This window comes from Mugil cephalus, chromosome 14 (assembly GCF_022458985.1).
Source record: "Mugil cephalus isolate CIBA_MC_2020 chromosome 14, CIBA_Mcephalus_1.1, whole genome shotgun sequence".
Classification (NCBI taxonomy): Eukaryota; Metazoa; Chordata; class Actinopteri; order Mugiliformes; family Mugilidae; genus Mugil; species Mugil cephalus.
Window position 1 is genome coordinate 259,436 of NC_061783.1, and position 20,628 is coordinate 280,063.

The 20,628-nt window shown below is 40.8% G+C and overlaps 1 protein-coding gene across 5 annotated transcripts in view; it reads right to left on the reverse strand.

Moving 5' to 3' along the window:
* Positions 1 to 2,915: 2,915 nt before the first annotated feature.
* The window catches only part of LOC125020234, a 35,688-nt gene continuing 17,975 nt past the window's right edge, over positions 2,916 to 20,628 (reverse strand). For 3 of the 5 annotated variants that reach the window (XM_047605563.1, XM_047605562.1, XM_047605559.1), the window contains 5 exons: positions 10,501 to 10,638; positions 9,654 to 9,701; positions 9,369 to 9,482; positions 4,960 to 5,049; positions 2,916 to 3,070 (listed from right to left, as the gene is read on the reverse strand). In XM_047605563.1, coding sequence (XP_047461519.1) covers positions 2,960 to 3,070; positions 4,960 to 5,049; positions 9,369 to 9,482; positions 9,654 to 9,701; positions 10,501 to 10,638 — 501 coding nt within the window. In that variant the 3' untranslated portion in view covers positions 2,916 to 2,959. The remainder of the gene's footprint in view (positions 3,071 to 4,959; positions 5,050 to 9,368; positions 9,483 to 9,653; positions 9,702 to 10,500; positions 10,639 to 20,628) is intronic. The other 2 variants (XM_047605560.1, XM_047605561.1) reach the window with 2 other exon arrangements.

Below are 20,628 nucleotides of genomic sequence, written 5' to 3' on the forward strand. Positions count from 1 at the left end.
ATGAACTTTGTTGCCCTTGGTGGACTTTCCCTTCACATCAGATAAGTGATCTTGCAAACTCTCCAGGCTTCTCACACTCTTGCCTCCTTGCACACCTTTCTCATTCACCTACATCTTCACCTACAAATACCGAAAAAAATATACAGCTTGTTGTTTTGACCTTATCATTCTGGATTTATGTGACATATTAGTTGATAGTTTTTATAATATGGCTTAAATACAAATAATTTAATTTATGGAACTGAATGTGTGAATGTTGTAACAAAGGTGGTTAAGCAGGCTAACTTAAGAATAAATTTGAATTTGACATGAAAATAATCATTTAATCTCCTGTCTAGTGCCCAAATATAATTTTGCATAAGTATACGCTACAAAGTGATATCTGAAAATGTGTTGTTTCCTGTGATCTTAAATTATTTTATTATTATTATTATTATTACTTGCATTGTCTTAATAAGAATAAATCAACATTAGTAATATTATCCATATTATGACCACAATGCTTAAACTGACGGTGTACTGACATCATGCCAAAAATCAAGGAAGGTCATTCTTGTTGGGACGATAATATTCATTACTCCATATTAGGGGTGGGCGATATGACGATATTAAAACGTGAACGATTACAACGTGAAGACGATCTGTCAAACTGTAGAGATCGTGGGATCGTCTAGGGCAGGCATGTCAAACATACGGCCCGCGGGCCGGACCGGGCCCGTTGGGTCATTTAATCCGGCCCGGCATAAATTTCTGAGTATGTCAAAAAAAGAAGCGAGTCTCTAGCTAATTTCTATTAAAAGTTGTGATTTTTTAAAATAAATACAAACCAAATGCTCCCTCCGGCCGCTAGAGGGCAGTAAATGTGTAAAAGCGCTCACGTCAAGCATGCGGCACTGACACGAGTTAGTCACAGGAAATAAACATTCGCAATGTGATGTGTCCAAGTAAAAGTAAACCGGCAATCTTGCTTCACCATTCACCACTACTAAACAAGTTATCGGTCAACACACCCTTCCCAAAATGGCACTGTCAAAAAAAAAGAAGAGTGGACACGGAGTGCAGAGTTTTCCAGGAGAAATGGACCGAGAAGTATTTATTCACAGAAGTGAATGCAAAACCAGTGTGCTTGGTATGTAATCAGCAAGTTGCAGTGTTCAAAGAGTTTAATATTCGGCGCCACTCATCATAAAGACAAGTATGTCATATTAAAGACACTTAATATTGTGCAGTATATTCTCAACTTCAGTAGGCCCAGCCTAGTAGTTTGATCTGATGTAGTCTAATCTTATTGCCCATGCACTGCTATATTTTTTTTATTTTATTTTATTTTGTATTTCTTTTTTTATTTATTTCAAAGCAGTATGACAATTAAGGCGAAAATATATTTTTTATAGCTCCCACTTGAGTTTGTTAAGTGTGGTGAGTTGGTTCAGGTGTAAAACTGCATTCACTCAACTGTTAAAATAAACCAGTTGTGAACACATTCACGGCCAAACATGAAAAATAATTTTTTTTCCCATTGTTTTTGAATAAATGTGTTGTGCTTAGAAAAGATCCCTTGTCATCCGTGATTATAATATGTAGGGTAGGCTACAAATGTAGGCTGAATGATAAAGCATAGTACTGAAAAACAAAGCTAAATATTTGGAGTTGACATTCTTTTACTGATCCGGCCCACCTGAGAACAGAAAGTCTGGATCCGGCCCCAGAGCCAAAATGAGTTTGACATGCCTGGTCTAGGGCACATTCTATAAATTGCAGTTCTATGCTGATGCACCGACACACCAGACGTATTACGTCATCAACCTGACCGACCAATCATAGCGAATTAGGGGCAGTGACGCGCTTTCTTACCCGCCTCCTTGTTTATGTGTGTAGCGGTAGCCGCATGGAGAGCCATGGCTGAAAGCCAAACGAACTTGGTTACTAAAAAAATCCCACTTCCATTGTATGGAATTGGTTTGGATTGCCCTCAACTGCTGAAGCGCAGGCAAATGTTCTGTGCACAATACAGGTTCGCACAGAACATTTGCCAAACAGCGAGGGGCCCGGCGGCACTGGTACCGCAGACGGAGGCAGCAGCTAGCATAAGACCCAAACAGTTAACATTAACACAGGCGTTTAACAAAGGCACTCCGCATGACAAGTCAAGCACGCGATAAACGAGGTAATAGAAGCAGTTACCTTTTGTCTTGCAAAATATATGGTACCTTTCAAGACGGTAGAAAACTTTGTTACTACTTTTGCAAGAGTGCACTTTATTAGAATGTTGTTGTTGTTTACCTTAAACTTGATTGTTTGCACATGCAGGCAAAACTGCTACTAAAAATAAAGTCAATTAAGAAAGGTTCTTTGGACTAAATTGTCTGTTTTTCATTTTTTCAATTTAAGATCGTGATAAAATCAAAATCGTGATTTTATTTTAAAAAAAATCACGATATGATATTTTTGCCATATCGCCCACCCCTACTCCAAAAAACACTGTCATTGAGTGCAGTCCCCTCCAAAAGTATTGGAACAGCAAGGCAAATTCCCTTGTTTTTGTTGTTGACTGGAGACATTTGGCTTAAAGATCAAATGATGAGTATGAGACAAGAGTTTAGTCCTCTTCAGGAGGTGAAATGCATGCTCAATTATGTTCCAATAGTCTTGCTCACTTGAAAAATGGGTGGGTTCAAACAAAGGGTGGTATGTCCCGAGTTGTTTAACACATCAAGATGTAAATACCAGGAAATAAAAGCTGACATTCTGAACTCTTGTCTCATACTCATCTTTTGATCTTAAGTCAAAATGTCTTCAGTGAACAATAACAACAAGGGAATTTACCTGGCTGTTCCAATACTTTTGGAGGGGACTGTATACAATTGAGTCCTTATTATAACGACCAGTAAGTTGATCAGATTAGTTTTTGATGGAATACTCTGACTGACATGATATGACACAATAGGGAACAGGGTCTTCAGGGTTCTGTGGCCACAGTTTCTATTGGCTCCACCTGGGGTTCAGTAGGTGGGGTGGAGATGTCCTCCACCTGCTCTGATTCTGGTTCTGTCACAACTACAGCCACCTGCTGACAAAAAGAAAAGAAAGAAAAGTATTCATATGAGATCAAACCAGATAAAATTTTACAGTAAATGGTCTTGCTTTTATATAACGCTTTTCTACCTACTCAAAGGTACTCAAAGCACTTTTATAGTCGGAGACACATCACCCCTATTCACTCACACAAGCACACACACACACTTGGAACAACTGGGGGTTCAGTGTCTTGCTCAAGGACACTTCGGCATATGGCTCTTTATTTTGGTCTAATTTAATCTCATTTTATTTTATCTTTCTTGTGTTTACATTTATATGCAACAAAGCCATGGGCTTAAATTTGTCTCATTAATACCTGTAAACGCACAGAGTGTGATCTACAAATATTTTTGAATGAGAAAGGTGTGTAAGGAGGCAAGAGTGTGAGCCTGGAGAGTTTGCAAGATCACTTATCTGATGAGAAGGGAAAGTCCACCAAGGGCAACAAAGTTCATCTTTGGAACATTCCTGGGATTTCACTGGCCACTTTCCCCTAACAGTTTAGGTGTATCCAGTGGGTTTTGGTTATAGTTCTTTATTTTTATTTTTTTTGAAATAAGTAATTAATTAATTTCTAGATATCTCCTTAGCTTTCTTTTCTGTTCCATGTTGCTTTGGGTGATTAAAAGATTTTTCTTCATCATATGGAACATCATATGGCACACTCTAGGGATCGAACCACAGTTTGTGGACAACCCGCTCTACCTACTGTGCCACAGCCACCCATGTAATCTCTGCTGTGGTTCATTCATGGTTAATAGACCCATGTGATGTGGTCTTTGAGTATACAATTAAGCTACTAACAGTAATAGTAGTCTACTATTCTCAAAATATTGTTGAAATACACTATATTGCCAAAAGTATTCACTCATCTGCATTTACACACATATGAACTAAAGTGATATCCCATTCTTAATCAAAAGGGTTTAACATGCCGTTAGCTCGCCTTTTACAGCTTTATCAGCTTCAACTCTTCTGGGTCTTCACTCAAATTCATCCCAAATGTGTTGCAGTCAGGACTCTGTGCAAGCCAGTCAAGTTCTTTCACACCTTTATGGACCTCGCTTTGTGCAATGGTGTGCAGTCATGTTGGAACAGGAAGGGGCTATCCCCAAACTGCTCCCACAAAGTTGGGAGCATGGTATTTTTCAAAATATTTTGATGTCCTGAAGCATTCATATGAACTAAGGGACCAAGCTAAGTACATGAGAAACCCCACACCATAACCCCCCTCCATCAAACTTTGCACTTGCACAATGCAGTCAGACAAGTACCATTCTTATGGCAACCACCTAACCCAGATTTGTCCATCAGCTTGCTAGATAGCTTATCTCCATCGCTCACAAGCACAAATGCTTGTAATTGATTTTATACACCTGTGACCATGGAAGTAATCGGAACACCTGAATTCAATTATTTGGATAAGTGAATACTTTTGGCAGTATAGTGTATGTTCTCTACCCCATTGACCAAGATTTAATTGTAGCAAAATTAAACCTAACCAATACAACTTTGAATGTTTTGTAACCACATTTTAGACTGACTTTATTCTTCCATAAGGGAAATTGCTTGGTCACAATAGCTCAGTCGCACATAAAAACACTCTCGAGAATCACAGTAAAAAGAAAAAGAGGTGAAGATGGTTACAAAAGAAAAAAAAAACATATATAAGTAAAAAAATGGTAAAATAAAATACTATAGCAAAAGCAAAAATGTACAAAATTTGTATACGAACAAATATACACGAAATGGAGACATGTAAATATATATATTATATATAGAAGGGATTAGTAATAATGTGCTAAATGTATAAATGAATAAAACAAATAATTTAAAGAATTACTTGGTATATGTATAATGCACTTGTGCAAAGTAGGATACCTGAGACGGCTCAATTGCAGTTGCAGCAGCTTGAACATCAGAAACAGGTGGGGGGCGAGTGGGTGGACTGAGAGGTCTCTGGCTAGTAGCCTGCAGGACGGACGGACGGACGGACGGGCGGTCACACACACACACACACACACACACACACACACACACACACACACACACACACACACACACATTACTAATTTTAACAAATGTGACTTATGAGGATAAAACAAACAATGTTGGGTGTTTAAATGGACAATGAGGCCACATTTTAAAGCAAACCATCATTAATATACACCTGACAGCTCAAAGGGGAAATGGGCAAATTCCCTTGTTTTTGTTGTTCACTGAAGACATTTGGGTTTAAGATCAAAAGATGAGTATGAGACAAGAGTTCAGAATGTCAGCTTTTATTTCCTGGTATTTACATGTAGATGTGTTAAACAACTCAGGACATACCCACCTTTGTTTGAACCCACCCATTTTTCAAGTGAGCAAAACTAATGGATAAACCCACATGAAGACCAGAGAGCTGTCTATGGGAGAAAAGCAAGCCATTTTCAAGCTGAGACAAGAAGGAAAATCCATCAGAGCCATTGGACAAACACTGGGCATAGCAAGCACAACAATTTGGAATGTCCTGAATAAGAAAAAAACTACTGGTGTACCGAGCAACAGACGTCGAACAGGTCGGCTAAGGAAAACAACAGTAGTTGATGACAGAAATATTGCGAGAGCCCCCAAAACATCAGTAGGTGACATCACCAACGACCTCCACAGTGCAGTGTCCGAGAGCAGAAATATAGAGGCCCTTCCAAAAGATGCAAACCACTCATCAGTAGTAAGAAGTGGAAGGCCAGATTGTAATTTGCAAAGAAGTACAGAGATGAGCCACAAAACTTCTGGAACACAATCTCATGGAGTGATGTGACCAAGATTAATCTCTACCAAAGTCATGGAAAGGCCAAATTGTGGAGAAAGAAAGGAACTGCTTATGATCGGAAGCATCAAAGCTCATCTGTGAAGCATGTTGGAGGTAATGTCATGGCTTGGGCGTGCATGGCCGCTTCTGGAACAGGCTTATTCATATTTATTGATGATGTAACTTATGATGGTAACAGCAGAATGAATTCTGAAGTGTACAGAAACATTTTGTCTGCCAATTTATGAGAAATGCATGCAAACGAATTTGAGGAATTTTATCATGCAGCAGGACAATGACCCAAAGCACACTGCCAACAAAACAAAGGACTTCATCAGGGGAAAAAGTGGAAGGTTTTAGACTGCCCAAGTCAATCACCTGACCTTAATCCAACTGAGCAGCATTTCACCTCCTGAAGAGGAGACTGAAGGGAGAACCCCCCTGAAACAAACAAGAACTGAAAGAAGCTGGGGTAAAAGCCTGGAATAGTATCACAAATGAAGAATACAACAGTTTAGTGAAGTCGATGGGTTGCAGACTTGAGGCAGTCATTGCAAGCAAGGGCTTTGCCACCAAATATTAAATGTTATTTACTTTAAGATTACTTTTGCTCACCTAAAAATGCTGTGGTGTAATACAAATGGTGATATGTCCTAAGTTGTTTAACACATCTACATGTAAATACCAGGAAATAAAAGCTGACATTCTGAACTCTTGTCTCATATTCATCTTTTTATTTTAAACCCAAATGTCTCCAGTGAACAACAAAAACAAGGGAATTTGCCTCGCTGTTCCAATACTTTTGGAGGGGACTGTATATTTTAAAAACACAACAAACGGTTAGAGAGTATCGAGAGAGTACATTGTAAGAATGATAAAGTACCAATTTTCCTGTATGCTTGACAAGTGAATAAGATATTTCAACCGTACTGTGTGTGTAACTATGCAGGACCACTCAGCAATTTTATTACTATCTTCAAGGATATTTTCACACATCGCAAATGTGGCAGACTAAGGACTAAACGGAAATAAAAATGTATGGTCCCATGATGTTATGGAGATTTCCAGTGGAGCTACAAATGTAGCATCAGTTCAGAAAACATTCATGCCTTCGAAATTGAAAGATGTCCAGCAGTGCCATCAGCTCAGAACAGGCATAAACCAGTGGGACCCAGGTACACCCATTTACTGTCTGGAGAAGTATGTCCAAAAGTGGTCTTCATGGAAGAACTGCAGGCAAAAAGTGTGTATAATGGTGTGGTGAGTGAGTGTGTGTCTGTATAGAATGACTTATCCATTATGCAATATCCATTATGCAATGAGTGTGTGTGTGTCTGTATAGTATGACTTATCCATTATGCAATACCATCAGCATATGATTTGCCCCAAATTTATTCTGCCGCATGGAAAAATACAGCCAAGGTCATTAAGAACTATCTTAAGCGTAAAGAAGAACAAGAAGTCCTGGAAATGATGGCATGGCCCCCACAGAGCCCTGATCTCAACATCATTGAGTGTGTCTGGGATTACATGAAGAGACAGAATTTGAGGAAGCCTATATCCACAGAAGATCTGTGGTTAGTTTGTTAGTTAGATGTTTGAAACAACCTACCAGCCGAGCTCCTTCAAAAACTGTGTGCAAGTGTACCTATGAGAATTGATGCTGTCTTGAAGACAAAGGGTGGTTACACCAAATACACCAAATATTAATATATTATATGATTTAGATTTCTTTTGTTCATACAGTACATTTTGTTAACTGAAGAAAATAAACTATTAACATTGCCATTTTTCTAAGTACAGTGGGTAAAATGAGTATTGGACACATCACAATATTTCATAGTAAACATATTTCTAAAAGTGCTACTGACATGGAATTTTCACCAGGTGTTGGTAACAACACAAGTAATCCATACATAGAAAGAAACCAAAATAAATAAGTTCAGCAATTAAGTTATGTGTAATAATGTAAAACAACAGAGGGAGAAAGGGCGGTAGAAAGGGAGGTGGAAAAAGGCATGGAAAGCCAAGACACCAACTGAAATCTATCAGTGATCAGAAAGCCATCCTGCCCCTTGTCAGTGCAAATGAATATCAGCTGGTTCAGTCCAAACTGATGGTCTATAGAAAGGTGTGTCATTACCAAGGTGTCACATAAGGAACATCTCATGATGAGTAAAAGCAAAGAACTCTCTCAAGACCTTCGCAACCTTATTGTTGCAAAACATTCTGATGGTATTGGTTAGAGAAGGATTTCTAAACTTCTGAACGTTCCAGTGAGCACTGTTGGAGCCATAATCCAGAAGTGGAAAGAACATCATTCGACCATAAACTGGCCACGACCAGGTGCTCCTCGCAAGATTTCTGACAGAGAAGTGACAAGAATTATCAGAAGAATTGTCCAAGAGCCAAGGACTACTTGTGGAGAGCTTCAGAAAGACCTGGAATTAGCAGGTACAATTGTTTCAAAGAAAACAATAAGCAATGCACTCAACAGACATGGCCTGTCTGCATGCTCACCACGCAAGACTCCATTTCTGAAGAAAAAGTATGTTGAAGCTTGTTTAAAGTTTAGTGCACAACTTTTGGACAAGCCTGTTAAATACTGGGAGAACATAGTCTGGTCAGATAAGAACAAAACTGAACTCTTTGGATGCTATAACACACACCATCTTTGGAGGACAAAATGCACTGCACGTCACCCCAAAAACACCACACTGGCAGTGAAGTTTGGAGGTGGGAACATCATGGTGTGGGGCTGTTTTTCTGCGTATGGTACCAGCAAACTTCAAATAACTGAAGGGAGGATGAATGGAAAAATGTACCGAGACATTCTTGAAGAATCTGCTATCTGCCAAAATGATGAAGATGAAACGAGGGTGGACATTTCAGCGAGACAATGATCCCAAACACGGAGCCAAGGAAACTCTCAACTGGCTTCAGAGAAGGAAAATAAAGCTGCTAGAATGGCCCAGCCAATCACCTGACTTGAATCCAATTGAAAATCTATGGAAAGAACTAAAACTCAGAGTTCATAGAAGAGGCCCACAGAACCTTCAAGATTTAAAGACTGTGTGCCAAAATCACACCGGAATAGCATGCGACTAGTTTCTCCATACAGGAGGCTTCTTGAAGCCGTCATTGCCAACAAATGCTTTTATAGAAAGTATTAAATATCAGTAAGTATGTTCAATACTTTTCCCTCTGTTGTTTTTCATTATTACACATAACTTAATTTCTGAACTTATTTTTAGTTTCTTTCCATGCATGGATTACTTGAATTGTACCAACACCTGGTGAAAATTTCATGTCAATAGCAAATTTAGAAATATGTTTACTTTGAAAAATTGTGATGTGTCCAATACTTATTTTACCTGCTCTTATTCTTACTTTACAGCATTTTTAACACCTGCCTAAAACATTTATGACATTTTTGATTCTGCACAAAGCTGTTTTAAGGAAAAGATTTAGGATATGCATTCGGATCAGAACTTACCTGGTTTCCACCAGCAGCTAGGACACTCAGTCCAAACAGCATGGCAGTAATGCAGATCAACAGCTCCAGCACCAGGAAGATCACCAGTGTCCCCAAAATACCATCAATCAACAGCTAGCCAGAGAAATCCAAAAGCACAGATGGTTAAAAAACAGTCTTTCACAGTAATAATTTCACAGTTCTATCAGTTAGAGACATTTGCACTTCTTCGTGCACTCTGTGGGACACAAATTAACCTGTCTGACCAGAGTATTACTGCAGTATTAACAATAGTCAGTCACTTACTTTACACTTTTGCTCGATCTGACCGGTGCATTTCCTGAAACAATGTTGCTGCAGTGGACAGTAAAGACAAAAACACACAGTGTGTTTTTTCACAATATGTAAAGTATGTCTTTATTTTTATATTGTAATTGAACAAAATTGCAGTCATTTACACATGACGGTGAATCTGTTTGTGCTACATGGCCTGCCTCATACGCATGCATCTTAAAAGTATAAACCTAGGACCTAGGGGGGTTCTGGAATTGAAATTCTTGTTTTCATAGAAATACACTGTGAAGCTACATATGAGTTCTGAGGTCTATAGTGTAAAACCAACCTCATATCGGAGCTGTTCAGTGATTCAAGTGTTTTAACAAAGTGAATGAGCGTATTTAGTTCCAAAGCCACCTAAGTAACTTTCACCACCAAACAGAAGAAATATATAGAGAAACTGTGTACATTTAGTTAGTTCCAACTGAAGTAGATGCAATCTGGTTTATACTAGGCACAAGTCATAGCAATAATTCCCAATTATGAATAATGCTTCAACCACAATAACAACAATTAGTTTGAAATGGTTTAATTTGTTCCCAAAATACATTTCTGTCCCGAAAAACATTGTTTCAGTCTTGCACCAGGCAAGAAACAAATTGAACAATTTTAGACACAAACTCAATCTAGCAACAATTTTGGGATTTAGTTTTGGCCAAACTTCAGTTGAATTCAGGCTAATTTCAATTCCAGTAGTTATCCAGGTTAATCTTGAATATGTAATTCAGTAATGTGCTGCAAATGTTAGTACTGCCCAAGCTGTAGCATGATCTGCCACAGAGCCAAAGAATAACAGGGTTTGTTTTAAAGCCAATACCACAGCATGTAGCTCCAGTCTGTGGCAGTGTTCACAGTGGTAAGAGTCCTGGCGGTAGGGGAGGTGTTTGGACATCAAACCCAGAGCTGCAGTGGCAAATGCAGCACTGATGAGGTGCAACACCAGGACGCATTTTATCTGCAAATGTACAAAATTATACACAATAAAACATGGGGACACAAAAACTTACACAAATGACATTGACAAATAACAACATACATAAAATAATGTACCAATCTGAATATTACAGATTAAAGTAAGATTGCAAAACTAACAATGGATAACTAATGGAACCATCAGGGATTCCCTTTTAAAGGAAGAAACCTTGAATAGAACCCAACTCAAATGGAGTGACCAATCAGCCGGGTACAGACAGAAAAAGTGGCCACCTCTGTGGTGTCGTGAACAGGAGTAATGGCTAGAGGAATAAGTGAATTGCTATGCAGTATGATAATATTTAGGCCAGCAAAAAAGGCCTTGCTAACCCCCTTTTTTTTCTCCAAGATTCAAGATCACTTTATTGATCCCTGCAGGGGAATTATTATGTCCAAGGAGTCACAAGATAAGAAAAACATATGTGAACACATACACTGTGTTCCAAATTATTATGCAAATTGTATTTAAGTGTCATAAAGATCACATTTTTTTGTTTTTCAATTAAACTCATGGATGGTATTGTGTCGCAGGGCTCCTTGGATCACTGAAATCAATCTGACACCTGAGATAATTAGTTCGCCAGGTGAGCCCAATTAAGTAAAAAACTACTTAAGAAGGACGTTCCACATTATTAAGCAAATGACCATTTCCAAGCAATACGGGAAAGAAAAAGGATCTCTCTGCTGCCGAAAAGCGTGAAGTAGGTATATCAGGGTACGAAAACCTTAGATATTTCACAAAAACTTAAGCGTGATCATAGTACTGTTAAGGATAAAGGCACAATGAGGAAGGTTTCTGCCAGACAGATACATCGGATTAAGAGAGCAGCTGCTAAAATGCCGTTACAAAGTAGCAAACAGATATTTGAAGCTGCTGGTGCCTCTGGAGTCCCACAAACATCAAGGTGTAGGATCCTCCAGAGGCTTGCGTAAACCTTCTATTCGGCCACCCCTAAACAATGCTCACAAGCAGAAACGGCTGCAGTGGGCCCAGAAATACATGAAGATTAATTTTCAAACAGTCTTGTTCACTGATGAGTGCTGTGCAACCCTGGATGGTCCAGATGGATGGAGTGGTGGATGGTTGGTGGACGGCCACCATGTCCCAACAAGGCTGCGACGTCAGCAAGGAGGTGGCAAAGTCATGTTTTGGGCCTGAATCATGGGGAGAGAGCTGGTCGGCCCCTTTAGTGTCCCTGAAGGTGTGAAAATGACCTCTGTAAAGTATGTGGAGTTTCTGACTGACCACTTTCTTCCATGGTACAAAAAGAAGAACCGTGCTTTCCGTAACAAAATCTGCAAGGAATACCTCTGCATCATTGGCTACTATGGGCATAAAAGGAGAGAAACTCATGGTGTGGCCCCTGACCTCAACCCTATTGAGAACCTTTGGAGCATCCTCAAGCAAAAGATCTATGAGGGTGGGAGGCAGTTCACATCCAAACTGCAGCTCTGGAAAGCTATTCTGACATCCTACAAAGAAATTCAAGCAGAAACCCTCCAAAAACTCACAAGGTCAATGGATGCAAGAATTGTGAACTGCTATCAAATAAAAGGTCCTATGTTAAAATGTAACTTGACATCTTAAGATGTTTTTGATTGAAATAGCTTTTGATTTCAGTAAATATGACCTCTTAATGCTGCAAATTCAAAAGATGAGCATTTTCAGTTCTTAAGAACCTGTAAAATGTTATAAAACTCGTTGTGCGTAATCATTTGGAAAAGTGCATTTTAAGTTTTTTATTTTTGAAAAATACTGTTGTCATTGGGAGGTTTGTTCAATAACATTAGAATTCATTAAAATAACAGTCGCATTGACTATTTAGGGCAATCTGAGAAAAATATCATTTGCATAAAAATTTGGAACAGTGTATGTAAATAACAATAACAATCTGTCCTACAGCACAGTGACAGGAGCCACTGGCTGCGGCTGCTTTTCTACCCCACCAGGATGTGGTGAAGGGGGTGACTGTCACAGTCCAGGATGCTCTGTACCTTCCTCCCGTAGCACCTTTCAGTGACAGTCCCCACTGCCTACTGAGTCCAGACTCTTCCCCACAACCGAACCAGTCATGCAAATTAGTTTGTCCAGGCGCTTCCTGTTCTTGTCTGTCAAACTGCAACCCCAACAGACACCAGTATACAGCACAGTGCTCTATAAAACAGACTTTATTATTTTCTACATTGCAAGTTAATTATGACGAAATCAAAATGAATGAAATTATGTATTAAACTAAAACATGTTACACACACAGCCAGCACAGTTGCTTGGTGGTTAGCGCTAATGCCTTCTAGCGAGAAGGTCCGGGTTTACATGTTCTCCCTGTGACGGCGTGGGTTTTCTACAGGTGCTCCGGCTTCCTCCTGCCTACAAAGAAATTCTCATTAGGCTGATTGGTGACACTAAATTGACCCTAGGTGTGAGGGTGAGTGAGAATTGTTGTTTGTCTATGTGTTGGCCCTGCGATAGACTGGTGACTTGTCCAGGGTGTACCCCGCCTCTTGCCCGTTGACAGCTGGGATAGGCTCCAGCAACCCCCGTGACCGAGTGAGGATTAAGCAGTATGGAAGATGAGGTGAGGTGTTAAACATACCAGAATATACCCCTGTGCTGCTATTTCGCGCCCTCTCTCTCCTCGCTCTTTGTTTCCTTCTTTACAGGCTGGCAGGCATTTAACAATCAGGTAGGGGATAAAGAGGAGGAGGGGAGAGGCCAGGGGCCTCATTTATCAACCGTGCTTACGCACAGATCTGTGCGTAAAAAGAGCGCCGCCATTGCCAGATTCCCAAACATAATTTGGAGCCATATATTGAGCCACATCGCAATAAACTACACAATAGTCAATACACAAATAATAACAGATGCAACTACATCTTGTACAAACGCACTTCAGTGTAAACCGAGAAAGCTCAATCTAGAGAGAGGATCATACAAAGATTTTAGGTCAGTCTGTTAGCTGATGTTTGGAATGTGAGAAATTTCATTTTTCTTTATTTTAATTTACTCTATTTAAATGTAACATTTGTGATGCACATGCAACTACCCGTTTCAGCGAGTCGTTTATTTGCAGTAAAGTATTTTCCATGTTTGTCAGATGATCCTTAATTTCATGTGTGGATTTGGTGGGGTCTTGCTAATTATTGCTAATAATTAAACGATTTTCTTTCTACGCTTCCATCGCTTCTGCTACCATATATGGTCAATTCAGGGCGTGTCTGAATGCAAATGACCCAAACCATGCACGAGCATGGTAGTTAATAACAGGTGGGATTTATCATCACCTTACTTATTAGTGTGTGTAGGGCCGGTGCCCGCACGTTTGATAAAGCCGGATTTTTTTGTAGTCAGAATTTGGAACCTTTTCTACACACGGTTTAATAATTGAGGCCCCAGGTCTCTCACTCTGGGGCAGCAACAGCAGGGGAAGGTTTACTGTCTTTTGAATAAGTTAACCCTTGGTTTTTCCTCTGACCTTGATGGCAGAGTTTTCTTACTTTAGTTTGTTATTTTATTTTGAGACCACCGGTAGTCCTGTTTGGCATTTTGTTTTAGGTTATAGGTTTTCCTTTTGACTGGTGTCTTCATTCTAGATTTGGTATATAACTTTATGAGCTAACCTTTTTTTTCTTTTTTTCCACAGTGTGAATTTTTCAATAAAGTTGTCTTCTTTGCAACCTTGAAATCTTTGTGTGTGGCGTTCTTATTTGTTGTGGTGTCATTGAACCTTGTGCAACTTCAATTCTATGAGGCCGTAACAACCACAAAAACTAGAAGAGATTATAACAGACTTCAGATGAACCTGACACACAAGACACCTTCCCCTCTGCATTCATGGTGTGACGCCCCGGTCTAGGGATTCGGGGACAGAACATAAAGGAGTAGGCAAAATATAAAGTGAAACAAAGTTGATTGTTTAATTACAGAATGGAAATGAGTTACAAATGTGTATATCAAATAAAGCGTGGCTTCAGGGTGAACAAAAGGTCAAAACAAAATACAGGCTATCTCATGCCCCAGAAAACTATACAAATCCTCAACCTCAACATGAAAACAATAAAAGACAGTTTCTAATCCTGACTGCCTGGACTAAATTAAACAGGAGAAAAATAGCAGGAGGGAACTGCACTTGACAAAGATCCTCAAAAAAAAAACAAAAACGGAGGTCTCACTCGCGAGCCAATGATGTTAAAATAAAAATGCTTAAAAAACCGTTGTTCGTAACAATGGAAAAGAAGTTATGTGTGTGGAGTACCCAAAGTTCCTCAGAGTTGTCTGATCAAAATAGCTTACATGGACAATCAACACCTTAATGCTGATGAAAAAGACTTTACAAAGACTGTTCTTCCTCAGGAGCTTAAACAAGCCAAGGTCCCATCAAAACACCATCTCCTCCCCTCTTCACCTGAGCCTGGCACCTGGAGGAGAAGAACACCCATGTGCAGATGCTGTTCCTGGACTTCAGTTCAACGTTCAACACGATCATCCGATAGCATCTGGTAGGAAAACTGGGACACCTGGGCTTCAGCACCCCCTTGTGCAACTGGCTGCTAGACTTCCTCACTGACAGACCTCAGTCAGTGCGGGTCAGACAGCACACCTCCAATGTCATCTCCCTCAGCACAGGCTCCCCTCAGGGCTGCATCCTGAGCCTTTTGCTGTTCACTCCGATGACACACGACTGCATTCCCAGGTTCGCCACCAATCACATTGTGAAGTTTGTGGACGACACCACGGTGGTGGGCCTCATCAGAGAAGACAATGACCTGGCCTACAGAAAGGAGGTGGAACAGCTGATGGGCTGGTGCAGAGACAATAGCCTGATCCTGAATGTGGACAAGACAAAGGAGATAATCGTCGATTTCAGAAAGAACCAGCCCAGCCAAGCTCCACTGCTCATCAACAGCTCAGCTGTGGAAGCGGTCAGCAGCACCAAATTCCTGGGGATGCACATCACATATGACCTCACTTGGTCTGTGAACACCACTTCACTGGTCAAGAGGGTACAGAAGTGCTTGTACTTCCTGCGTAGGATGAGGAGAGTGGTGAGGACAGCGGAGACAATCATCGGGACCCCTCTTCCCTCCATTCAGGACATCTCATCACAGCGCTGCATGTCCCAAGCCCGTAACATCGTCAGTGACCCCTCACAGCCCCACCATTGACTGTTCTCCCTGCTGCCCTATGGAAAGAGGTTCTGCAGCATCCGGTGCAGGTCCACCAGGTTCTGCAACAGCTTTTTCCCTCTTGTTGAACTACTGAACTCTTAACTGGGCTGTCATTTTGCACTGATATTTTGCACTGTGAAACATGTCATCCTATACATCTACATTACTGCTGCACTTTATATTGTATTTTACCTTATTTTATTTGTAATTTTATTACATTGCCCTGAGCCGTATGCAACGAATTTTTGTTCTGTATACACCCTGTGCATTCAAAATGACAATAAAGTTAGTCTAAGTCTAATTCTAACACTACTGTGCAATTTCTCTTGGGGACTGTGTTATGGGGTGGTATGCCAGCTGCATCACCACTGACAGGAAAGATCTGCAGTGTCTGGTCAAAGCGGCACAGTGCGTCATTGGAATGGAGCTCTCCAGTCTGGATATCATGTTCGGATGCAAACTTATGAGGAAGGCAAACAATGAAATTACAAAAGTAAAGACAGCACATAGCCTGGTTCCCCGTTTGATGAACCACTGCCATCCTGATAATGGTTTAGGACAGTCTGAAAACAGCTTTTAACCCAAACCTATGGCCTACATGCCACCTACTCATCCACTATAACATACGTAACACAAACAAATACAGCCCTAACAGCATGTTAGCACATGTGGTGGTATCAATCATGCTACTAGTTTTTCACTGTTTATCATGCAGTTACTCTGATGTTGTACTATTTTTAATCACGTTGCTACTTTTTAATATTCACTTTTGTTTTTTTACACTATCCTGCCGTTACTATTTAAATATCTTACAGGCACTCACACCATAGATCCTATATAACAGGAAAAAAGCCCAATCTACTATTTACACAGTATTTACAAGATTATGGAAATAAGAAGAGGGAAAATAAATAATGCCCAGAGTGTTATCTGTCACATACAGATGAGGAATTAAACAGGCGTATGGATTGAAGCAGGAAAGATTTCCTGTAGAGTTCTTTGAGACAACAGAGTTGTCTGAGTCTCTTGGAGAAGAGCTCCATTGTCTGTCTATCATCTGGTGGAGAGGGTGGTCAGGGTTATCCATGATTGATAACAGTTTGTTAAGTGTCCTCCTCTCCACCACCACTTCAAAAGTTTCCTGTGTGCAGCCAATGGTTAATCAGTCTGTTGGCATCACTGACTGCAATGCTGTTCGACCCAGTAGACCACAGCAGAGAAAAAGGTGCTGGCCACAACAGACTGGTTGTCAAGAAATGCATACTTATAGGTTTCAACCCAGGCCAAAAAATAGACTAGTCATGCAGAGCTATTTAATGTTTGAACAATCAACCTTAAAGGCAACACCTGGTCAACAAGAAACACCTGTCAGTCACATGTTCCAAACGTTTTGCTCACTTGAAAAATGGGTGAGTTCAAACAAAGGGTGGTATGTGCCGAGTAGTTTAACACCTCAAGATGTAAATACCAGGAAATACAAACTGACATTCTGAACTCTTGTCTCATACTCATCTTTTGATCTTAAACCCAAATGTCTTCAGTGAACAATAAAAACAAGGGAATTGGCCTTGCTGTTCCAATACTTTTGGAGGGGACTATATATAGGACGTATCAGCCTACATATACTTTCTGCACATTCTACATCTGCCAAGTCTTCTCGCCATCACAGCTGATGCATGCTGGACTGCTGGATGAAAACAAATGTCTGTAGCAATAGAACAAAAGCCCGCAGATACTCCATGCAGTCTGTCATTTTGCTGTTAACTGTTTGTTGACTGTCGCCATAGTAACGTGGAGTAACATCCTCCCACTTTGTTTCCACCCACTCAACGGTGGTGATGTGACCTACAGCCACTTTGCTTCCACTTCCACTTCAACTGCTGTGAATGGAGGTTGGTTCGCCAGGAAGCACCAAGGTTCTTGGACTCGAATGGAACCGGAGCCAGAACCGGAGCCAGAACCAGAACCATGTCTGTCTGAAAGCACTATGAGAGAGGGACTTAGGTGATTTCCCTTGCTAAATAATATGGACGCATTGCTACATCTGAAAGGTTCAATGTCCGGTGTATAGACACGCTCCTTCACATCTCGCTTCACTGCACCATCCCTCATTCACACAAACAGCAATCCTGCCGCACTTCTTCTTACCGCTCAGGGGTGTGTGTCTACCCACCCATACAGTCTTAAAGCCGGGTATAAGCGCAGTGCGGTTTGGGAAGTCTGCACGCAGCCAGGCGTGCTACTTATACTGGTCACTGCATATTCCCTCTGGCTCTTAACAAGTGCACATAGTTCATCCATGTTATCTGAAAGAGACCTCACATTCCCCATGGGGACAGATGGTACTGCCGGTTTGAATTTCCTTCTCTGGTGTTTCACTTGCTCCAGCATGACATCTCTGGCACTTCTTTTGAAGCTCAGCGGGAATCAACTGCCTCACTCTGGACGGCACAGGGGATACGGATAGCACTAATAGTTCCTCTCTTGAATAAACCAATGGACGGCCATCCTGCTAATCAGAAAAAGTCCAGAAAAATGAAAAAAGCAGCTTAAAAAGATAGCAAACAGCTATTGAGTTTTGCCATAAAAAAAATAAAACTACCTAAGAAAAATCTACAAACAAATTATCAATGAACACGGAGCTACTGACCACTTTCTGCCACTCTTTCAGGTGCATTTTTTAAAAAACAAACAAACAAACAAAAAACAGGGGTGATCTTCCAGGGTGAGGGGAAGTGTCCGGGGGTGAGGCAGGTGGTGAAGAGCTGTCTGAGGTGTTTGAGGTAAGTGGTAGGTGGTAGTTTTGTTAATATGGTGTCCATGGTGGCTATTGTATAGTTGTATATCTTGGATGGTGACGGTATTGTGAGGGGGTGGAATGCTGTGGTGGAGTGGTTATATTTATCTGCAATGTGTTGTTTTGTGATTTCCTTGTCAACCAGGTTTTTCCAAGTAGTTCTTCTACTAACAGCAAATAACTAGCCTAGTCACCAGCAGTAGTAAGAAATGATGGGAGTGTGACCACACTCCAAACATCTCTTTCTTCTGCCTATATCAGAAATAAGGCACAATCAGACACCAGCTACATAGCCTAGTTCACAGCAGGAGGTAATGAGAGGTGGTGGGACATGCGACTACATTTCAACCAACACCGCTCCCTTCTTCTAGGATCAGAAATAAAACATTTTCAGACACTAGCTAATTAGCCTAGCCACGGAAGTAAACCACTAGAAAACACCAGCTAAATAGCCTAACCACTAGCAGCAGGTAGGAGATGATGGGAATGTGACCACACTCCAACTGAACATCTCTTCCTTCTGCCTATATCAGAAATAAGATACAACCAGACACCAGCTACATAGCCTAGTCCACAGCCGGAGGTAATGAGAGGTGGTATAAGGAGTAATACACAAGAAAATGCCAGCTAACAAGCCTAGCCAACAACAGTAGGCAGTGTGCGGCACATCATTGGGGTTTTCAAGTGGGCACCTCCTTTCACAGATATTTTGTTAAGTTAGGCCCATGACACCTCAAGAAGGCTTAACAGTGCACTCCAGCGTCCCGGAATCACCACACCACCGTGTGCCTATCAACCGACTGATTAGATTAATCCTATTACAACTGCTATCTATTAACAGTACACATCTAGCCTTACCTTAGCATGCTCCCCAGTTAGCGTATTTCCTCCTTAGCCACAGCCACTCACTCGTGAGCTCCGCTGCCAGGGACATATTTTTTTACAGAGACCCTCTGTTCTTTACCGCGAATCCCCAACTCGTACAGGAGAGCATTGATGGATTTTGCAACAAATCCACGGCAGCTGACCTCCACTAAGTAAGAATTTGTAGGGGTGAACTGACACTTTATTTCGAACCCCTTTTTTCTCCTGTATAATTTAGTACAGGCAGTCAGGTTTAGAAACTGTCTTTTATTTTTTCCTTTTGAAGTTGAGGATTTAAGTAGTTTTCTGGGGTGTGAGATAGCCTGTATTTTGTTTGTTGTTTTGGCCTTTTGTTCACCTTGAAGCCACGCTTCATTTGATATACACACTTGTAACTCGTTTCGATTCTGTAATTAAACAGGCAACTTTGTCTCACTTTACGTTCTACCTACCTTTTATGTTCTGTCCCCGAACCCCTCGACCGGGGAGTAACATAAAGTGGGGACTTGTCCGTTCTTTTATCCGCTGTTTTGAGGGGTAAGTTGGCCCTTTTTGCTTTGGCTGGCAGTTTTTCTTTGTGTGTGAGGGTGTATGATGTCTGAACCTTTTAACATGGACGACTTTACCCATGGTCCATCTTTGGAAAATTTAGAAAGATGCAGATAGGCAGATTTATTATTGCTCGCTAATGTGTTTAATGTTTCGGTCCCTTTGCATGCACACAAAGGTGAAATTAAATCTTGTTTGATAGAACGACTGATGGAGAGTGGCATTATCGCCAAATCAAAGCTTGAAACTGTCAGTCTTACACCTGCCCGTCTATTCGGTGAAGGTGAAGGTGGAGCGGAGTCTGCCGCAGAGGCAAAGGCTCCTAGTGCCACTCAATATTCAGGCCCAGATCCCATGGCAAATGGTAAATGGTATTGCTCTTATATAGCGCTTTTCTACCTACTCAAAGGTACTCTTGGCGATGAGAAACGGAGGTGGATTCTTATTCCAATGCCTTTGAACATATCGCTGCTACCCCAAGATGGCCTGAAGGTGTCTGGAGTTTATTGTTGTGGGGTAAGTTAAGCGGAAAAGCGCAGGAAGTGTGCGCTAGTTTGTCCATTGATGAAAGCCTGAATTATGAGGTGGTGAAAGCAA